At 37.6% G+C, this 20,413-nt stretch overlaps 3 protein-coding genes across 3 annotated transcripts; 2 read left to right on the top strand and 1 right to left on the bottom strand.

The window, feature by feature from the left end:
- Positions 1–3,877: 3,877 nt before the first annotated feature.
- On the bottom strand, positions 3,878–7,552 carry LOC123874879 (uridine diphosphate glucose pyrophosphatase NUDT14-like). The gene is made up of 4 exons (XM_045920424.1): positions 7,113–7,552; positions 6,698–6,908; positions 6,001–6,077; positions 3,878–4,171 (listed from the first exon to the last, which is right to left on the bottom strand). The coding sequence occupies exons 1-4, from the start codon at positions 7,300–7,302 to the stop codon at positions 4,014–4,016; spliced, it is 636 nt and encodes a 211-aa protein (XP_045776380.1). The 5' UTR covers positions 7,303–7,552; the 3' UTR covers positions 3,878–4,013.
- A 330-nt stretch (positions 7,553–7,882) lies between these two features.
- LOC123874842 (HIV Tat-specific factor 1 homolog) lies at positions 7,883–9,729 on the top strand. Its single transcript, XM_045920365.1, has one exon. The coding sequence runs from the start codon at positions 8,049–8,051 to the stop codon at positions 9,672–9,674; it is 1,626 nt and encodes a 541-aa protein (XP_045776321.1). The 5' UTR covers positions 7,883–8,048; the 3' UTR covers positions 9,675–9,729.
- A 310-nt stretch (positions 9,730–10,039) lies between these two features.
- On the top strand, positions 10,040–19,947 carry LOC123875196 (WD repeat-containing protein 20). Its single transcript, XM_045920883.1, has 4 exons — positions 10,040–10,635; positions 14,391–14,573; positions 15,357–15,568; positions 16,169–19,947. Exons 1-4 carry the CDS (start codon positions 10,354–10,356, stop codon positions 17,247–17,249), a joined length of 1,758 nt encoding a protein of 585 aa, XP_045776839.1. The 5' UTR covers positions 10,040–10,353; the 3' UTR covers positions 17,250–19,947.
- The last annotated feature ends 466 nt before the right edge of the window (positions 19,948–20,413 follow it).

Below are 20,413 nucleotides of genomic sequence, written 5' to 3'. Positions count from 1 at the left end.
GGTCTTAAAAATTCGCATACAAATCTTTGAACCCCTGTAATTTTAAAACTACATATTTTTAGAAAAATCTAAAACACCACAAGCACAGATATTAGTTTCTAGAATACGTCTGCAAAATTTCATAGACTTTGGTTGCTTAATATTCAAATGAAATTGGCGCTACGATTGTATGAAGTAAGTGACGGAGAGAGCCCTGTTAATGCATTTGTGTGCGTAACGTAAACCGCGTTGCGGGCGAACTGAGCGCCACGCACACAAACGTAGGCAAACGGTCTTCGTGAACTAGAACATCTGTGCGGAGCCGACGGACTATTAGCCGCGGAAGACAAAGATTGATGAACATTCAACTGTATCACATAAAGGCCGATACACACCGGAACGGCAGCAACGCCGCGAGCACTCTCAGTGTGAAAGAATTTTAAACTTTAATTACATAGCTGTTTAGTTATATTGTGTTGTGTCCCTTTTCATGGTTTTTGTGTGCAATAAAGTTTTTTTTATTCTATTCTATTCTGTAGCTTTTGCCCTCCGCGGACAGTAGTACCTTGTCTTCGCAGGCCCTTCGGCCGGTGAGTCCCACATACCCTCCCTCCGGGGGGGGATGCGTAAATGCATTCCCCAGCGTCAACAAAAAAAAAAAAAAAAAGAACTTGTAGCCTATTGGCTGTGAATATTATTCTCGTTCTAAGTTACGTACCGGGAACATCTAGACAACGGTTGAAGGTATCTAGAAAAGAGGAGTTAGGAAAAAAAAACTAAAAATTACTTCCCGTGCTTTAATAAACAAGGCAAAAATCACAGTTCGTATTAAATAGAAATCTATCGACAGAACCTCAATATATACTTATTATATTATAGTGCATAAGCAATCCAAAGCTACTTTTTAAGTAAACTGAAGCATTCTACTCACGACACTGCGGCAGGGCTGATTTAGACAGGCAGGAGGCAGCTAGTTTGGAGCAATCTAGATTGGTGCTCATGGATCTGCCACTCAGTATCATATCGGATTCATGTCTGCTCCTGTCGGCCGATCTAGGATCCGAATCCGACCTACTATGATGCTACACACGATATGCTTAGGAGGCAATCTAGGATGCTCCCCACTTTTTAAGCCCCCGACCCAAAAAGAGGGGCGTTATGAGTTTGACGTGTGTATCTGTGTGTCTGTGTATCTGTCTGTGGCATCGTAGCTCCTAAACTAATGAACCGATTTTAATTTGGTTTTTTTTGTTTGAAAGGTGGCTTGATCGAGAGTGTTCTTAGCTATAATCCAAGAAAATCGGTTCATCCGTTTGAAAGTTATCAGCTCTTTTCTAGTTACTGTAACCTTCACTTGTCGGGGGTGTTATAAATATTTAATTTACACTTTTATTTTCACCCTAAATCGGCCCTGCCGCAGTCGTGAGTAGAATGCTCAACGTGACATACGGTGTTCCACCGGTAACGTCAAATAGCGGCCGCCATTTGCATGAGTGTCTGCTTTATAATGCTGAAAGTTTTAGCAAGTTTTTTTTCAATAGCGGTGCAAAATGATACACAAATGGAGAGTAGATTTTGTGAGAATAAAAACGCTTTGCTAAGAAACCGTAGCTTTAGCCACGTTGTGTTTACAATATACAACCCTGCACCATGAACAGTAGTTCGTAACCAACTCAAAATACCAAAATCAATTATTGTAATAAAATAATTAATTTTAATTCATTGCTAAAATAATCACTACACAGTTCATACATTTGCTAGTAAAGTATTCACATGGGTAGTAAAGGCAGTGATCTCTTCTATCATACAATGGCGCCGATTCTGTTGTCTTTCTCCAAACTAAATTTAGAGTATTTGCATCTTTTTCTTTTTAATATTGCTAAAAAAGGGCGGAACATGAATTTTTCATTAAAAGACTAAATTTTTAGACTGACAGCTATAGTCACGCGATTTGACAGCTCTAAATTAAATTAAAAACGGTCAAACTGTATCTGTCCTTTTCATATTACATTAGTATGAAGAGGATGCAAATACTCTAAAATTTAGTTGTGCTCAGAATCAGTACCAATTGTAGGCTAAATTAGCTATGTTTGATTTTAATAGTACTTTTTATTTATTTATTCAAATTTAACTAGAAGCCATCTTAAATCTTAACTCTTAACTAACCTTTAGAAGTAGTAAACAAGTAATTTAAAAAGTTTTCAAAAAAACCTTTTTCAGCCCACAAATTAAAACGCATAAAATCCACCATTTTCTTTTTTTTTAAGAATTTTATGGTACTCATCGGTGATACACGCGCCAACAAGACGAATCTAATAACGTATCATTTATCAAAATCCGTCGAGCCGTTGAGTAGTTACAAGCGGACATAGGAATGGACATACATACAAGTCAAACACGCAACCCCCGTTTGGGCTTCGCCGCAGTCGGGTAAAAAATAAACCTTTTACACGCGCGTAGCCATAGGCAAAAGCTAGCTTAGAATAAATGCGTGAATACCATTACATAAGGACAATAGAATTAAATAATTCTAATCAGCTAGTAATATTATAAATGTCAAAGTGTGGATGTTTGTTACTCAATCACGCAAAAACGGCTAAACGGATTTGGATGGAAATTGGAATGGAGATAGATTATTTAAGCCTCAATAGCTCAACGGTTTTAGGAGCGGACTGAAAACCGAAAGGTCGGAGGTTGAAACCCTACCTGTTGCACTATTGTCGTACCCTCTCCTAGCACAAGCTTAACGCTTAGTTGGAGGGGAAAGGGGAATGTTAGTCATGATTAGAATGACTAATATTCTTTTTATAAAAGAAAAAAAAAATATGCCCTGGATTAACACAGGCTACTTTTTATCCCGGAAAATCAAATAGTTCCCGCGGGATTTTGAAAAATGTAAATCCACGCAGACGAAGTCGCGGGCATCAGCTTGTATAATATATAATAATAATAAATATAATAAATAAATATAATGATAAAACAACTTCTCGTATCGTCAGTTTCCGCTATAACATTACAAACTATTATAATAAAATACTTATATAACAATGAGCCATTATAAGATAAGAAGAGAAAGTATAAACCACTTATTATACAATGATAACCGCTTATTGTTCCAGAAACGTACATATTAGTAGAAATTTTCTACTTAATTAATTAAAATTATTATTTACAGATAAAATGAGCTACATATCGTACCTTTAGAATTGTAAAGACCTATTCCAAAATGGATTTCGAATTTGAGTGATAAAATGACTTTGAATGACTATTGACTCATGATTAAATAGAGACCCCTTGTAGCATAGAAAGACTAAAATTTGTCTTTTATACGCTATATCTTATACAAGTAGATGGAAATGGAAACCAAAGTCATTTTATCATTCACACTCGAAGTCCTTAAATTTTGAATTAGGTTTCTAGGAAATTCTAATGGTGCGATATATTAAATAAATATTATGCTATATAACAAAATCTTCTTCAATTCATATAATATTATCTGACTACCGTCCAATCCAATTTTATACTTCAATCAACATTGTACCAGATAATATGATGCCTAATAGCAAGTTACCCCTATAGTTATCTTTTTTTTTTTTTTTCTTTCTTTAAATCTGGCTTTACTCTGATTAGCCAATGTCAAGTTTGTGATATTTTCAAGTTATTGAATTTATACAAGTATGGACTCCGTCTGCGCCGGCGCCCGCCGACATACGCGCGGCGCCCCTTTAGAGCGCTTCCCAGTCAGTTCCACCACCAAAAAACACCAACTAACACAAAAACCAACCACTCTTAACAAAAAAAAACACTCCAAACAAGCACAGCACGCGCGCCAGCAAACGCCATCGCAGACGAAGTCCTGGATGGACGTTGTTGTTGTTGTCACAGGTTGTTGTTCTAGTTATCTTTTATAGCGAAACTATGTTAGTGAACAGACTATACGTAACGTACGTAATACTAACTTCTCTCCGTGGATAGAGACATAGGTACATTATATAGTGCATTATTGATCGAAGATTTTTTTATAGGTATAGTGTTTACTTCCGGAACTTGTCGGCCTTGTAGTGCAGGAACCACATGAGCGCGAACAGACAGCTGGGCGGACTAGGGATGGGGCCGCTAGAGCTCACCATCTCCTCCACTTCGGGAATCGATTTCTCTACCACCTCTATTATTTCGTCGTCTACGCCGCCACCTGGAATAAAAAAATTACTATTTTTCAACCCCCGACCCAAAAAGGGGTGTTATAAGTTTGACGTATGTTTCTGTGTATCTGTCTAGCATCGTAGCTACTAAACTAATGAACCGATTTTAATTTAATTTTTTCTGTTTGAAAGGTGGCTTGATCGAGAGTGTTCTTAGCTATAATCCAAGAAAATCGGTCTCGTTTGAAAGTTATTAGCTCCTTCCTAGTTATTACTGTAACCTTCACTTGTCGGGGGTGTTACAATTTTTTAATTTACATTTGTTTTTAATTCAGATACAATTTAAGTGATGATGCAAAATTCAATTTGAAAACATAGGTTTTGTGATTGGTTGGTAACTCAAAATGGTTAACGCTCACTGAGTTTTTTGTCTTTGCAATTTGTATGGGATTGCTTGACACATACCAGAGAGAGCCCTTTTTTTTTTAATCGCTGGGAAATGCTTTTACGCATCCCTCCCGGAAGCAGAGTAGATACCACGCTGCTTCCGGGGGGGTATGTGGGACTCGCTGGCAACCAGAATACCCGTAATAAGGCAGTTTGCATACCACTGTGCCGTCTCAACGATACCGCCGCATTACTGGACATCCCTATGGGATGCCGACGCCTTGTGTGTGGTTATGTCCTCATTTAGGGCACGAGCTAGCGCGCATATTGGCGCCTCCTTTGCCCCTGGCGTTTAACTACTGAGCCCTGTGTGCCTAGTGGGAGATTTTTAACCTATTCGATCGCGTAAAAGTTAACTGCGTTTTGTATGGAATTGAAACAGCGCCATTTAGTGACAAGAAGATGGCGCTGTTTCAATTCCATACAAAACGCAGTTAACTTTTACGCGATCGAATAGGTTAAAAATCTCCCACTAGGCACACTGTACTAACTTCTCTCTGTGGATAGAGAAGGAGTTACAAGATGCCTATTTGCCTTAAAGGTACTTAAGTTTATGGATGCTGAAACGGCTGCCCTTAGAAGTGCCTATCGGAAATATATTTTCACGTATTGCACAGTAACTACTTATTCATCAGTCATTATATGAGATTGCATTCAAGATGAACAAAGCAATTATACATCAACTTTAACGTTTAATTGCGGTATGTTACATAGTTCTACATACTCGCAGGTAATTAGTATAATACTGATAAGAAACTTAATAGCAAATTAACTAGCACAATATTTATCACTCACCATACACTAATTCATTAGCGCAAATTAGTATAATCAACTCATTGAGTGCAATATAATATCTAATACTTTTTAACATTCAATTTTAGATTATTTTCAAGTACCATTTTGGCTTAAGCTTGGCTTTACCAAACTAAGGACATATACATATTATGCATAATGACTTATAGTATGCGTCAGGTCGAGATAACAATCGGTGTGGGGACCCCAAGCTAACTCCGTATGAGATAGCGCGGGTGACGTGCGGGGACGTCCCCCCGCCTCATACCCCGATTGCCATCTCGACCTGTCGCGTACTATAGGTGCGATTTAGTATGACAAATGAATTTAAAAGAAAATGGTAATAGCAAGTAAAGACTTCGAATTCCTATTAAGGTGGTCCAGGGTTCGATTCTGGGCATGCACCTGTTACTTTTTGGAGTTATGTACATTTTAAACAATTATGTGTCACTTGGTTTATTGGTAAAAAAACATCATGTGGCCTGCATGCCTGAGAGTTCTCCATAATGTTCTCAAAGGTGTGTGAAGACTAAGTCTCCTAATCTGCACTTAGTGGACTATGGCCTAAGCCCTTCTCATTCTGACAGGGGACCCTTGCTGAGTATTGGTTGAGATGATGATGATGAAGTGAAAATATTACCTTGCTCAGTTAGCATGTCATCAGTTACTTCACAGTAGAACAGTGTCTGTAAGGCACCTTGTACCCCCACTCCAGCCCTGCAGTTAACCAAAGCTATAGTCAAAGTCAAAATCATTTATTCAAAGTAGGTACTAATTGTACACCATTTGTTTGTCAGATTTGTTAGATTTGAAAGATGATATAGAGGTGATAATTAATTATGTAAACTTAAAACTAAAAGGATTCCAATATATAGTCTATAATTAGTATATAATATAGTCTGGTTACTTTTAACAATCTACACTAAAAACTAAATTGCTAAAAGCCCTTAAATTGATTGCAGACTATACTTAGAAAAAAATTGGTAATATAATTTTCAAAATCATATTATTAGTTTCAGAGATTACCCTTTACATACCAACTAACAAATTTTACCTCTAAACACCCTGATAAATACATTTACTCACTTTCTTAAAAAACTGGGTCAGAGTCAAACTCACACATGAAGGGTTCTATCATACAAGAAATAATGTTTGTAATTTTTTTGTGATGTAACTACAAATTCACGGTTTTTAGATGTGCTATACTACCTACCAATTTCCATAATTCTAGCTTAACAGGAAGTATCCTATAAGTTTTGATTCTCTTGACAGACAACAAAGTGATTCTATAAGAGTTCCTTTTTATCTCTTTAGATACAGAATCCTAAAAATCTCACCTATAAGATGTAATCCTCTGTAATTTCTCCAGAGGTACATCATACCCACACTCCTCCAGCACCTCTTCTTTAGCTATTTCCTCTACCGGCTTGTCCTTGTCTATGATGCCTGCGCACATCTCTAGAGCTATTCCCAGTGCTGCGGGGTATTTAGTCGTGTCTATCAGTTTCTGTAGTCTGTCTTGAGGAAGGATGCGGTTGTAGTAAATTGCTGTTAACAAAAAAATTTATGCATAACATAACTTTTTTTTGTAAATTAATTTCTTTTTCACAATTTAATTTTCTAATCTAAATTTAATTTAGGGGCTTTCAGTTTGTAGCGGGTATGCTCCTTTACTAGGCTGCTTAAATTTATTCAAGTGCTTTTGTTTAGCTCAAATGGTCAATAATTTGAAACTCAATAAAATTAATTTACCAGGTCGAAATTGCTTCACGAACACCATAACATTCCTGGATACATTGAAAACTATAATTGCTACACTGTCATGAACCTCCAGGAGGTCCCAAGTCTTTTCCATGCCATTCTGCGTGTAATTAAACCGAAAGGGCTTCACGTACGGAGAATCCGGCAGAGGAGAGAGGTACACGTTCGTTAGATCTTCCATTATTTATTTAATATTCTATTTAACTTGGACGAAACTGTGTAATATCAGCCACACAATGAAAGTAATTTTCCTGCCTTTATATTGTAAGAAATTAACATAAACTGGCACCAAGTGATTCTACGAACTGCTGAATTTCATAAATTTTATTAAATTACGAATTACGATACGTTTTCTCGTGAATGCAATAGGATTTCTGAAACTAACCACTAAACCGCAAAACAATATGATAAAATTATTGTCCTTGTCAGTTGTCAGTTGCAAGTCAGTTGTCACTTTTGACAGACAGTGACAAGGATCAGCTGGCAGTTGGCACCAAAGGCTGACCACTGGCACGGCTGGCAGCGACAGATGTTTGCGTATGTTTTCCAATGTTTGGGAGCGCTTGTCGTTCGATTCGATCGCGTTCCCAAGCGTTGCATGTTGCATGCGTTGCATTGGCAAGCAAATAGTTTGACAATCGGAACCAAGCAAGCATGCGTAGTTGAACGTACGGAAGCCGTGGTATGTTTGGGCACGTCCATAAACACAGTCCATAAATTAGAGCATAGTATACACATAATAGACTAGAGAGAGATGTCATGTCATTTCATTCATGTCAAATGTCAATGTTTATGACATTCTGGAAAATTTTGTGTTTGCTAAAAAATCTCAAAATAAGTTTCTGGTGGAGGCGAAATTATACATTTATCATAAAATAGGACCAGCATTTTGTCATGCATGACTAGCAATCATTGTACTAAGACAACATGTCGAAAAATGAAAAGGCTACCAAGACTGGATTTGTGATCAAACTATCCAGCGGTACTGTTCAAAAATTAGCTGAAGAAGAAGAAAAAAGGAAGCTTAGTAAAGAAGAGAACAGTAAAGAGGCATCAAAAAAGGTTTTAGAACAGGATGTCATCGAAAAAAATGTCAGTGAACAACAACCTAAAAAACCTATAGACACTAGTGAAGCTCCTGCTACAAGTGATAATAATTTAACAAGTACAACGAAAATACCTCCAAATCAAACTGACAGTGAGAAGTTAACAGAAACAAATGAAGAAAAATCAGATGACACTTCAGAATCTAAGTGGGGTGATTACGCCCCATACATAACCTATGAGGAAGAGGAAGCGATCTATACAGACCCTACATCTCACCAACAATATACCTGGAACAAGGAGACCAACTCTTGGGACGCCAAAACTGAAGTCCCAGGTCGAACATACAGTTATGAGAATGATACTCATGTATACACAGAAGCTGATGGATCAAAATGCTTTTGGGACGAAGAGAAAAAAGCATGGATACCCAAAGTCGATGATGAGTTCTTAGCTTTCTACCAAATGTCTTATGGATTTGTTGATAACGCACCAGCAGAACCAAAACCAGAAAAAGAGGACAAGAAAAAATCTGAAGTGGGAGTCAAGAGAAAGAGTGAACCGCAATGGTTCCAACCATCTGAAGAAAAGAACACAAAGGTCTATGTGTCAAACCTACCGTTAGATTTAACTGAAGAAGAATTTGTTAACTTTATGCAGAAGTGTGGACTTGTTGAACGAGATCCGTCAACACAAAAGATGAAAATCAAAATGTATATGGATAAAGATCAGAATTGTTTCAAAGGTGATGCTCTCTGTACTTATATAAAAATTGAGTCTGTTGAATTGGCATTAAAACTTCTTGATGGCAGCGATTTGAAAGGCAACAAAGTATCTGTTGAAAGAGCACAATTCCAAATGAAAGGAGACTACAACCCAGCACTTAAACCTAAAAAGAAAAAGAAGAAGGAATTAGAAAAAATAAAGAAAATGCAGCAACAACTCTTTGATTGGCGACCAGAGAAGTTTATAGGAGAACGATCAAAGCATGAGAGAATTGTAATCGTTAAAAACCTATTCAGTCCATCAGACTTTGATAATGATGTACAGTTAATTCTTGATTACCAACAGGATTTGAGAGAAGAATGCAGTAAATGCGGAGAGGTGCGGAAGGTTGTACTGTATGACAGACATCCTGAGGGAGTGGCTCAGATTACAATGAAAGAACCAGAGCAAGCTGATGCAGTCATAAAACTTATAAACGGTAGGTGGTTTGGCAAAAGACAGATCACAGCTGAAACTTTCGATGGCAGAACAAAGTATAGGATAGCGGAAACAGATGCAGCATTGAATCAGAGAATAAATAAGTGGGATAAGTTCTTAGAAGGGGGTGAAGAAGGCAAAACTGAAGCAGCTACACCTGCAGATGATTCAAACAAAACTATTGAGGTGCCATCAGACGGCTCTAATAAATCTGAAGATACAGAAATGAAGCAAGATGTGGAAGAAATCAGCGAGACACTAACAGAAACAAAAGATAATGAAGTTGTAAATGAAACTAGTACATAAGTTATCCACTGTATTATATTTTATATTAAATAAAACTATTTTGTTTTCGCTTTTATGAATTTGTTTTATTCAAATAAACATAATTAGTATATTGTTATAATTTTCTTACCTGAGGTAGGTGATTTACAGGTTTGTAAAGTAGGTAGGTATTTCATATTCCTGAAAAGTATAAAGAAGAAATATGTACCTCTAGGTCTAGGTAGTTTTTAACAAGTATGTAAGATAATAGGTACCTAAACCTATTTCAATTAATTTTGAATTCAACAAAAAATAAAGGTTGCGAATACACCCACTGTTCATGATATGCACGCACCCTAAAACGAAAGAAAATCAAAAATATTATCTATGATATGCCTACTTAAAATATCCAAAACACAGGATTCCAGTGCAGAAAAAAAAAACAATCGAGTCATAAACAACGAGCCGTCATGTTGTCTGACATGACACCTGACTTCGAGTTGCATACACACAAGAAATCTAATTTGATTCTACAATCTTTAAGTTCTTAGTCAAAACATACAATAAACAATTCTACAATCAACCAGCTAATGTGCTGATCGAACTAAGTACTTCTGAGCGATGAGAATAGCCTGTAAGCGGTCAAACTCGCGTGCGGGCTAAGTGGACACCGAAGGGGATTCTCAGGCGGTCTCGATGAATAATAACAGGATATGATAACATGGCCGTGCAATCGGACTCTGGCGGGAAGGACGACGTGAAGACCCAGTTCGTGACCCGGGAAGGGACGTATCGTTTGATGACACTGTCGGAGTACTCTCGGCCTAACCGTGTTGGCTATAGCAGTGGGTCAGGCTCGACGCATGTGCGCGTGTCATTGGTTTCCCTGCCCCCGGGGCCGGCGGGCGGAGCGCCCGGCTCCGACGGACAGGGCTCCGACGACAGAATCTGCTTTAATCACGGGAAAGAGCTCTATGTTTACGTGTACCGCGGTGTTAAGAAGGTATGGCTATACTTACTATGTTTACATATTGCAGTATAAAATATTAGTGTTTTGATAGCATACAGAGGATAAAAAAATTGAGTTCAACATAGGTCAGGTCTGGACTTATCAGTAATCAGTAGGTATAGGTATTCAATGTTGCCTAATGGTCTACATAGGACAATGTTTCTCTGTTTAACAACATTCTATAATATTCTAGTCTTTATCCTTTACACATTGACCTTATTATATTTTACAATATAATGTTTGATAGTAAACATGCTTGTAGCAAAGTTCTGAGCATATTGCCCAAAGATATAGTGATGTCAAGCTCAATAAATCAATTTAAGAACATTGGACAATCAAACAATAAAATCAAAGCAATGATATTGGCAGGCACCAGCAAATGCTGCATCTATTTGTATAATATTCCCATTTGCTGAGAGCCATGACTCCTTTTTATTAATTACAGTGGCAGGAGTTTTCTTAGTAGGATAATAATGTGGTTTTCCAAATTCTTCCACATAGAACTTAACTAAGAGAATGAAGTTTTGACTTTACAGTTACTTTTTTATAGTGACTTTTGTTTTTACAGTTATTATCAGATGCTAATGATAATAACAGACTGATGGGTTAACATGCTCTCTGAGGCACAGGGGGCATAAAAAGGCCCAATTCAGACCTTCAAAGTCAATCCAGTTACCAACTTACTTAACAATCACAATTGATTAATATGCATTGTAACAACTAGGCCACATGCCCCTCGGAAGCTGCTGTCTATATCTATATAAATATATTTAAGAGTAAAAGCTGACTGACTGACGGGGTGACATACTGATCTATCAATGCACAGCTCAAACTACTGGATGGATCAAGCTGTTTGGCATGCAGATAGGCTATTAAAATTTTAAAAATCTGTTAACAGAGGATTTTTGAAAATTCACCCCCTAAGATGATAAAATAGGGGTTTGACATTTTTATTTAATTGAATTGTGTCTATTGAAATGTGTAGTCCAAGCAAAAAAAGTCGCGGCATTAGTAAATAATAAATTATTATTGAATCCTAGATAATTAGATATATTTATTCTATTTACTTATTAATTATTATGCTTAGTTTTCATTTCAATTTGAGATCAAATTATTTCACCAGTGTCACATTACTTAGAAAATATGTATTAATTGAAATACCTATAATTTGATGTTATTATTTTAAAACCAAACAATGTTCTGTTAGCTTTAATTATTCTTGTTAGGCTTTTCTTTGGTTAAATGTAGCTCAAATTACTTCCCAAAGTCGCATAAGTCTTCACTCTTCAGCTACTAAAGAGATTTCTCGGTGAAGTAAATACATTGCATAAGTGAAGCACGTATACCCAATCAGCGGAGTAGTACAATGACACTAATATATTTATTACATAACTTGCTGCTACACATAATCAAGTAGAAAGTGTTTTAAGAAATTTCTTATACAATCAAGATAATATTATGTATGAGTGTATCTTAATAATGTCCTGGTGTGACTCCATTCACTACAAGTTTTCTCTAAGGCTGAAATCTATAAAGCGCACTTTGACTTTGCTCTGACTTAAGATTGAGTTAAAACGAGACAGATTTATGTGATAGATATAGCTCTGTCTCGTTTTAACTCTGTCTTAAGTCTAAGCAAAGGCAGAGCGCGCTCTATAGATCTCACCCTAAGTTTTTTTGATAGCACATATTTTTGAAACTTTTAGTATCACACCAATAGAAAAAAGTTTCATATGTATGAGGATGATGCCCACGACTATATCTACGTAGATATATGTTTTCAATAAGAGCTCGTTCACACAGGCCGCGTATGCGTCGCGTAAGCGTAGACGTAGCGCGTACCATTGCGTTGTAATGTATGGCTGTACTTGCGTGGCGTGAACGTTCACGGGGACATTATGAATGCAGTTTTGTCTATGGGTTCACGTGCGTGACTACGCACGTGTCACGTGTACGGGCTGCATACGCTATTGGTGTGAATCGGCCATTAATCCCATGGGAATTCTTTGATTTTCCAGGGATAAAAGTACCTTATATCTAAGCTTAATCCAATCCAAAAACTTTCACATTTATCATAATATTACTTAGTAAGATTCGACCTGAAAGTTTGTAAAGTATATATCGACTTATCAATGTAATACTTTCACTTCATCGTCATTATCATCATCTTGATCACACAACAATGGATGGGTCTTCTTCCAGAATAAAAAGGCTTTAAGTAAGTATGAATTGGCAGATTTCACACACCTGTGAGAACGTGGAGAATCTTCAGGGATCGAACCTGGACCCTCTTATTGGAGGGGGATATTTAGACCACTAGGCTATCACTGCTTTCGATGCATCAAATATTCTATGATATTGGTGTATATTGAAGGGCAAAATCATAAATAAGTAAGATAAAATTTTCATTTGAATGACACTGATCAAATAGTTATCAAGCTAGCAAGTTATCAGTTTACAATAAAGTAAAAAATAAATTATTTCCTTACATACAGTTTTTGGTCCTCAACTTTATATGTGTAAAATTGGGGTCAAATTAGGTTTGTACTTAACTGATTTTGAGTTTCAGTCAAAGCAATTAATATGCAATTAATTATAATTTGTTAGGAATAAATAGTCGCCATACATGCGGTTATAGTCTGGCCTAGTAGTTATGATGTAGGCCACCTATTCAGGGGTCCGGGATTCTAGCCTGGGCATGTACCTCCAAAATTTCAGAGCTAAGTGCATTTTAAAAATTAAATATCACTTGATTAAACAATGAAGTAAAACATCGTGAGGAAACCTGCATGCCAGAGTGTACTCCATAATGTTCTCAAATATAATATGTGAGGTCTACCAATCTAAGCCCTTCTCATTCTGAGAGGAGGAGTGGAGGGAGGAGGAGGATGGAAGGTGGATTTGTGAAGGGTGGAAGTCCCTTCAAGAGACCCCTGTCCAGAAGTGGACGTCTATGGGTTGTTGATGATGATGATGGTGATTATTTTCTTGAGATAATTTTAATTTTTAATATAGTCGCACACAGATAAACATACAAACAGTTTTTCAGTTTTTACTTAGTACAGTTTTATATTCGTATGGAATAACAGTCTCATATTATCTGTAACTGGAGAGCCTTTACTGATAAAACTCTAGTATTGATTACAGAGGATGTTTTAAACAACTTAAAATGGTTATGGTTGAATATTTTAAAATTTTGGCCGGAAATGATGCAATATAAATGATAAACTTTGACTGATAAATAATAATTAGTAAATTTTTGGGTTCTGTACCTTATAAGATCACTTTATTGTCTTTCTGTATGTCTGTCTGTCTGTCCACCTGTTGTGTCTGTCAAGAAAACCTATAGGGTACTTCCCGTTGACTTAGAATCATGAAAGACAGGTATGTAGGTGTTATAGCATGAGTAAAGGAAAAATCCGAAAAACGTGAATTTGTGGTTACATCCCAAAAAATAATTTAAATGTGTTCATGAATAAATAGTCAGTATTTTCAATTTTCAAAGTAAGATAACTATACCAAGTAGGGTGTCATATGAAAGGGCTTGACCTGTGTGGTCGGCCTCAGAATTCAAGAAGCAATTCCGCAAAGTTATTGCATCAAAAACCATTTGCACTTATGACCCTTTTCTATAAACACGTCACACAGATGCTAACGCATGTGCGTTACTGTGTATGTGGCGTATATCGCTCTCTTTCAACGGTTTTGTGTTTTTTTAAAAATATAAATATAAAATGTTATTGTTCCAGGCGGCTGATCTCACAAAGCCAGTGGACAAGAAGATGTACAAGGGTACCAACCCCACGTGCCACGACTTCAACACTGTCACTATCACCCCGGAGAGTGTGTCCCTCATCATAGGGTTCTCCACGGGGCAAATACAACTCATAGACCCCATCAAGAAAGAGCTGAGTAAACTGTACAACGAGGAGGTGAGTTCTACTGATCTTTTATCTCTTTTTGCCAAGTTGAAAGCCTTACTGATATAATTAATGCGAAAGTGTGTCTGTCTGTTCCACACAGCCCATCTATTAAACCGATTTTGATGGAATTGTCATAGCTTGCATTCTGGTTATAGACATAGGCTATCTTTATCCTGCTGAGAAAGCCGAGTGGTTCTTCTTCTTCTTCTCTCTGGGCTGGTTTCCGTACTCAAACGTTTCCGTCTGTTGTGCGTGAGCCGAGTGGTTAAAATATCTGCCGAGTGGTTAAAATGTCTGCCTCCTATTCGTAAGGTCGAGGGTTAAGGAGAGGAGGTAAAGCTAAAAGTACTTCTAACTTTTCAGAGTTGTGTGTGTTAAACAATAACTTGCTTTGACAGTGAAGAAAAATGTCGTGAGAAAACCTGTATGTCTGAGAGTTCTCCGTAATGTACTTAAAGGTGTACGAAGTCTGCCAATCTGTGCTGTCTATTTTTTCTCATTTTGAGAGGAGACCTGTGCTCAGTAGTGGGCCAGCGATGTGTTGATCATAATGATGATGATCTTTATCACAGGCATCTTCGCGGGCATCATCTAGTATAATGTAAAGATTCTCACGACTCGGTCAAGCTAAGTTTGCACCTCGCGTCGATGACGTCACACTGCGCTTGGTATGCGAACCGTACTGACGCGACAAGACGACCGCGGAGAGGTGAGCAGGAAAGTGGGAAAGGCGCCGCATTCCAGCGAGGTGCATACTTAGCGCGACTGAGTAATTTTTTTTTTTTTTTTCAGAGAATGATAGACAAAACGAGAGTGACGTGTATCAAATGGGTTCCGGGATCCAGTAACCTTTTTATTAGCGCGCACGCGTCGGGGCAACTGTACGTGTATAATGAGGAGCTGACGTGCGGGGCCGCGCCGCCTCACTACCAGCTGTTCAAGCAGGGGGATGGATACTCCATACACACGTGTCGCACTAAGTCAACTAGAAACCCGCTCTATAGGTGAGACATAGGTCTAGCTTAGCTGGTCATTGAAGAATATGGTAGTTCATTATATTGTGAGATTGCATAGTGGCCTGCTTGGCATCCCCACTGACTTTATTTGCGACAATGGTTTAGAGTTCCGTACCTCAAAAGGAAAAACGGAACCCTTATAGGATCACTTTGTTGTCTGTCTGTCTGTCCGTCCGTCCGTCCGTCTGTCCGTCCGTCCATCCCGTCGTGTCTGTCAAGAAAACCTATAGGGTACTTCCCTTTGACCTAGAATCATGAAATTTGGCAGGTAGATAGTTCTTATAGCACAAGTAAAGGAATAAATCCGAAAACCGTGAACATTACTAAAAAATAATTAAAATGTATTTCAATTTTCAAAGTTAGATAGATAACTATACCAAGTGGGGTATCATATGAAAGGGCTTTACCTGTATATTCTAAAACAGATTTTTATTTATTTTTACGCATAATAGTTTTTGATTTATCGTGCAAAATGTCGGAAAAATTACCCCGAGTACGGAACCCTCGGTGCGCGAGTCTGACTCGCACTTGGCCGGTTTTTTATTGATTTGTTACAGTATTTTTGACAAGAAATGCGTGAACTTTCAGGTGGGTGATAGGCGCGGAAGGCAGCTGTATAAATGAATTCGCGTTCTCGCCGTGCGGGACGAACCTCGCCGTCGTCTCTCAGGACGGCTTCCTACGAGTGTTCCATTACGATACCATGGAGTTGATAGGACGAGCGAGATCGTATTTCGGTGGATTTTTGTGTGTTTGTTGGTCCCCTGACGGGAAATATGTGGTTGTTGGGGGGGAGGATGACTTAGTGACGGTGTGGTCGTTTAGTGAAAGACGAGTGGTAGCTAGGGGACAGGGGCATAGGTCGTGGGTTTCTGTAGTAGCGTTCGACCCTTACGTGGTCAGCTTTACTGAACCAGAACACGAGGAAGAGGACAAGAAAAGTGAAAGTGCTCAGTGCTATAGACTAGGAAGTGTTTCTCAGGACACGCAGTTATGTTTATGGGATCTCACGGAAGATGTTCTGAGGCCGCCGGTAAGAGCGCGTGCGTCCGCTCATTTATCCCCGAATAGTCAAAATTTCTCCCCAAACGGCATCCCAGGGACTAAAATTCCCGTTAAATGCGCGAAGACGAATAAAATCGGGCATAAACACGCAGAATTAAGTGGTACTGCATCCGGCGAACCGTCTGGGGCGAAACCTGCGACGAAAACGAAGTCGAACAACGTTTCCACCCTAAACATCAGCGTTGGAAAGGCTAAGGAAGAAACGTCCGGGTCTTTGGGAGTTAATTTCACTCAGCGTCTCGCTGGGTTTTCGTTTGGGGAACGCCGCTCGGACCACAGGCGAAACTTCAGCTTGACCAAACCTGCGGAGAAATCCGCGACGAATACTGTAGCTTTAAGGGGGAAAGCGGTGACTTCGGATAGTTTTGACCCGTTGAAACTGATCGGGACGCCGTCGTGTCCGAGGTTCGACGAGTGCCCTGTGCTAGAACCTCTGGTTTGTAAGAAGATTGCTCACGAGAGGTTGACAGCGTTATTGTTCCGCGCGGAATACCTGATAACGGCGTGCGCGGATGGCTGCGTGAACACGTGGGCTCGGCCGGCAAAGGCACAGAACGGGGAGTCGCGGCCGCGGCGCGCGGACAGGATCGATCTCGTCGATTAGGCCTAGCGCCTTATTGTGATAGTTTTGAGTGATTCATGTAACCCGTTACGTAATAGTGCTTTCGTATTTTACAGATGGTTTTCGTATTTAAAGTACAATACGATTTCTAAACAACTTGAGCTATGAAATGATCGATTTATTTGGTTGGTCAAAATCACTTTTCAATTGTGTATAATGAAAGTGATGTAACTATACTCTCCAGATCTAATAGAAAACAGTTCATGTGAAATATATACCACACGTGAGAGAGATAACAGTCTAAGTTTTTCTTTTAACAGACAAATTCGCTTACTTTTAAATTATACAAAACTGGAACATACGAATCTGTATAATACGAAAGTTTTATTATAACGGGACTTAATTTAATTAGTAACGAATAAAATAATAATATACATAGTACTGATCCCCGTGCAGTCATAACTAGGTAAAATAATTACTATAACGTAAGATCACTTTATTATACTATTATGTACAGCGTGTTATAATAACGTTATTATTTGTTTGTTGATAATGCAAATATTATGTACTTTGTGAATATATGGCATACAATATTCTACGTATGGAATGAAATCATTAATTTAACTTATATTTAAAGCAATTTTTTATAGCTTCTTTCATTTTCATTTTGACCACTGTTTTCAAGACTGTTTTAGGGTGTCACTATGACATGTTGTTTGGTATAAGACAATATTTAAATCTGTCTCTGTCCCTCTTTTACTATATGAAAGAAAAGGTGACGAAAACATATTTAAACCATTACGTGAAACAACGTCTTGTAGTAACATTGTTAGATCCAAGTTTATTTTAAGTCAATACTGGAATTAAGTCAAAAAAAAAAAAAATTTCTTTACAAAATTTGATTAAACCTGTATGAGCAGTTTGGTGCAAGGTGCAAGTTGGTTTTCATAGTGAAACTTGCCAAAACTGCCAAAATATAAAATTTATTCCTTAGTTATTTGACTTTGAAGATTAAACAAAAATATCCTCAAAAAATTTCTGTCTTGTACCAATAAAAAAAATAGATTTTATCTATAGAAGTTTGTGGTACTATGGTGTCTTTTGAAAGAGTTGTGAGGTTTTATGTAACATTATTATTATTCCATTTAGGCTGATTGGGTTGAGTGTGCGCTGGAGTTTTGCTGTACTTCTGAGGTTCCCCAGTCTCTTTATAAGATAATTACGCGAATCGAAGATTTTTGAAATCGATGAACTGTCTGCCGTCCTATATCTGAAAATTCGTTAACTGCAAAATTTAGAAAAAAAATGTTTCTAAAAAGTTTACTACTTAGTTCCAAACAAAAAACTAACTTCACTCGGGTCCTATGTAGTAGGTATTAGTTTTGAAAATTCACACGTTTTTTGGAGATAATTAAAAAATATTTTTTACAATCAATATGGCTTTTTAGCTATAGGACTAAAAAGCTGTTTGTTTACAAAAAATATTTGTTGAGTTATTGACAAAAAACGTCGGAATTTTCCAAAAGTAATACTTCTAAAAAGGAATGTTATGTAGAACCAAGGTTTTTAGTTAGGTCCTACGTACCATTCTTTTATAAAAACAAGTTTTTAATATATATGTATTTTTTGCAGTTATAGGATGGCAGTGCGTTGCTGCTTAATGGGTTTATCAATGTATTGATTATATTACAAAAATAATAAAAAATCCTTTTTTATCGATTGTATTCGATCATTTAAGCGATTCAGTAAATCAATGGTATTTAATTAATTAATCGATTTCTACGACACATTTTATAAATTAGGTATTTATTTATCAGAGTACATCTACTTGTATTTACTCTGCTTGACTCTGAAATCCTAATAGCGTGTAAGTTAGATGATTTTTTACAGATAGGTTAACAACTAGATCTTAATATCATCCTAATGCCTTTTTTTTCATAAAAATTAGGACTGTAACATGAGACTATAATATAAAAAAAGAAGAATCGAAAGATAAATAAATAATCGAATAATATTCCATAGAAATATCGATTGCGAATTTTTTTCGTGATTGGCTTTACAGTTTTGGGTTCTAGTCTTTTATTTAACTTCAATTTATGGAATTAGGAAAGCAAACAGTAGTAGTAACATTAATATTGCCTAGGTATACAACTTTACCTAAGAGATGATCTAGGAGAAATATATAGTCTAGATTCAGAAGTCCAGCAAAGCCTCGGTTAAGAGAATAATGGTTGGGTTTATATAGCAATAGCGTCGAGATTGTACTGTAAACTGTATAGACAAGTGTATATTGTAACTGTAACGCGTTTCTTTCCGGCTCACATGTAAATATAGGTGTAGGTTTAATGGCAATCACAGATTGCTTGCTTTTACGTCACTTAAAAAAAATACGATACTACTTATGACTACTAAAAACATATTGACATTTTAAGCAGGAAGCTCTTTAGCACGAAAATTGGGCCTATTCCGTTTATCCTCCCTAAAACCCTAGGGTGTGTTTAGAAAAAAATAAGTGACGTAAAAGCAGAATAAAATAAACAACGTGGGCCTTTTCGGTGTCGAACTTTATTTATTTTTACATTTTATTCGATTCGAAACGTTGAATCGAACTGACTCGTCTCTGAGACTTTATTGTTGTCGATTTTTGTAATTATATTATACTTAAATGACTTTATTGTTGATTTATCATTTTAGCTGTCATTTATCTTATCTATGGACTACCCTCGTCGCCTTTTATAAACAATTTGAAGAAATTAGAAATCATAATATGCATGGTCAGGGTTTGGAATACTCATCCCCAACCAATCACAAACGAAACTAGGTTTTTTTTAATTGAATTTCGAATGTTTTTTGAAAACACACTTGTGATTGGTTGGTGACTCAAAAGGGTTAACGCCCACTGAGATTTTTTCCTTACCCCCCATCCACACACTGCCCGTGTGGCATGGGGAGGAGCGAGGAACGGAGGTCGAGACGTAGTGTGGCCGCGTTACTCGCGTGTTCCTCGTTCATGCCCATCGCTCCCTATTTTGTCGGTAAGTATGCAATAGCGCGCACGCTGCCACAGTTTCGACGTCCATCGTGATGCAAAGGCAAGCGACCTAGTGCGGCGGGCGTCGCGATTAATTGCGCGAGTAGAGCAGTGTGTGGACGGGGGCTTAGATCAGTTGTGGGATTGCGTAACAGAGAGGCAATACCAACTTTTT

This window comes from Maniola jurtina, chromosome 19 (assembly GCF_905333055.1).
Source record: "Maniola jurtina chromosome 19, ilManJurt1.1, whole genome shotgun sequence".
NCBI lineage: Eukaryota > Metazoa > Arthropoda > Insecta > Lepidoptera > Nymphalidae > Maniola > Maniola jurtina.
The sequence above is the reverse complement of the archived record's forward strand: the minus strand, read 5'-3'. Positions and strand labels throughout refer to the sequence as shown.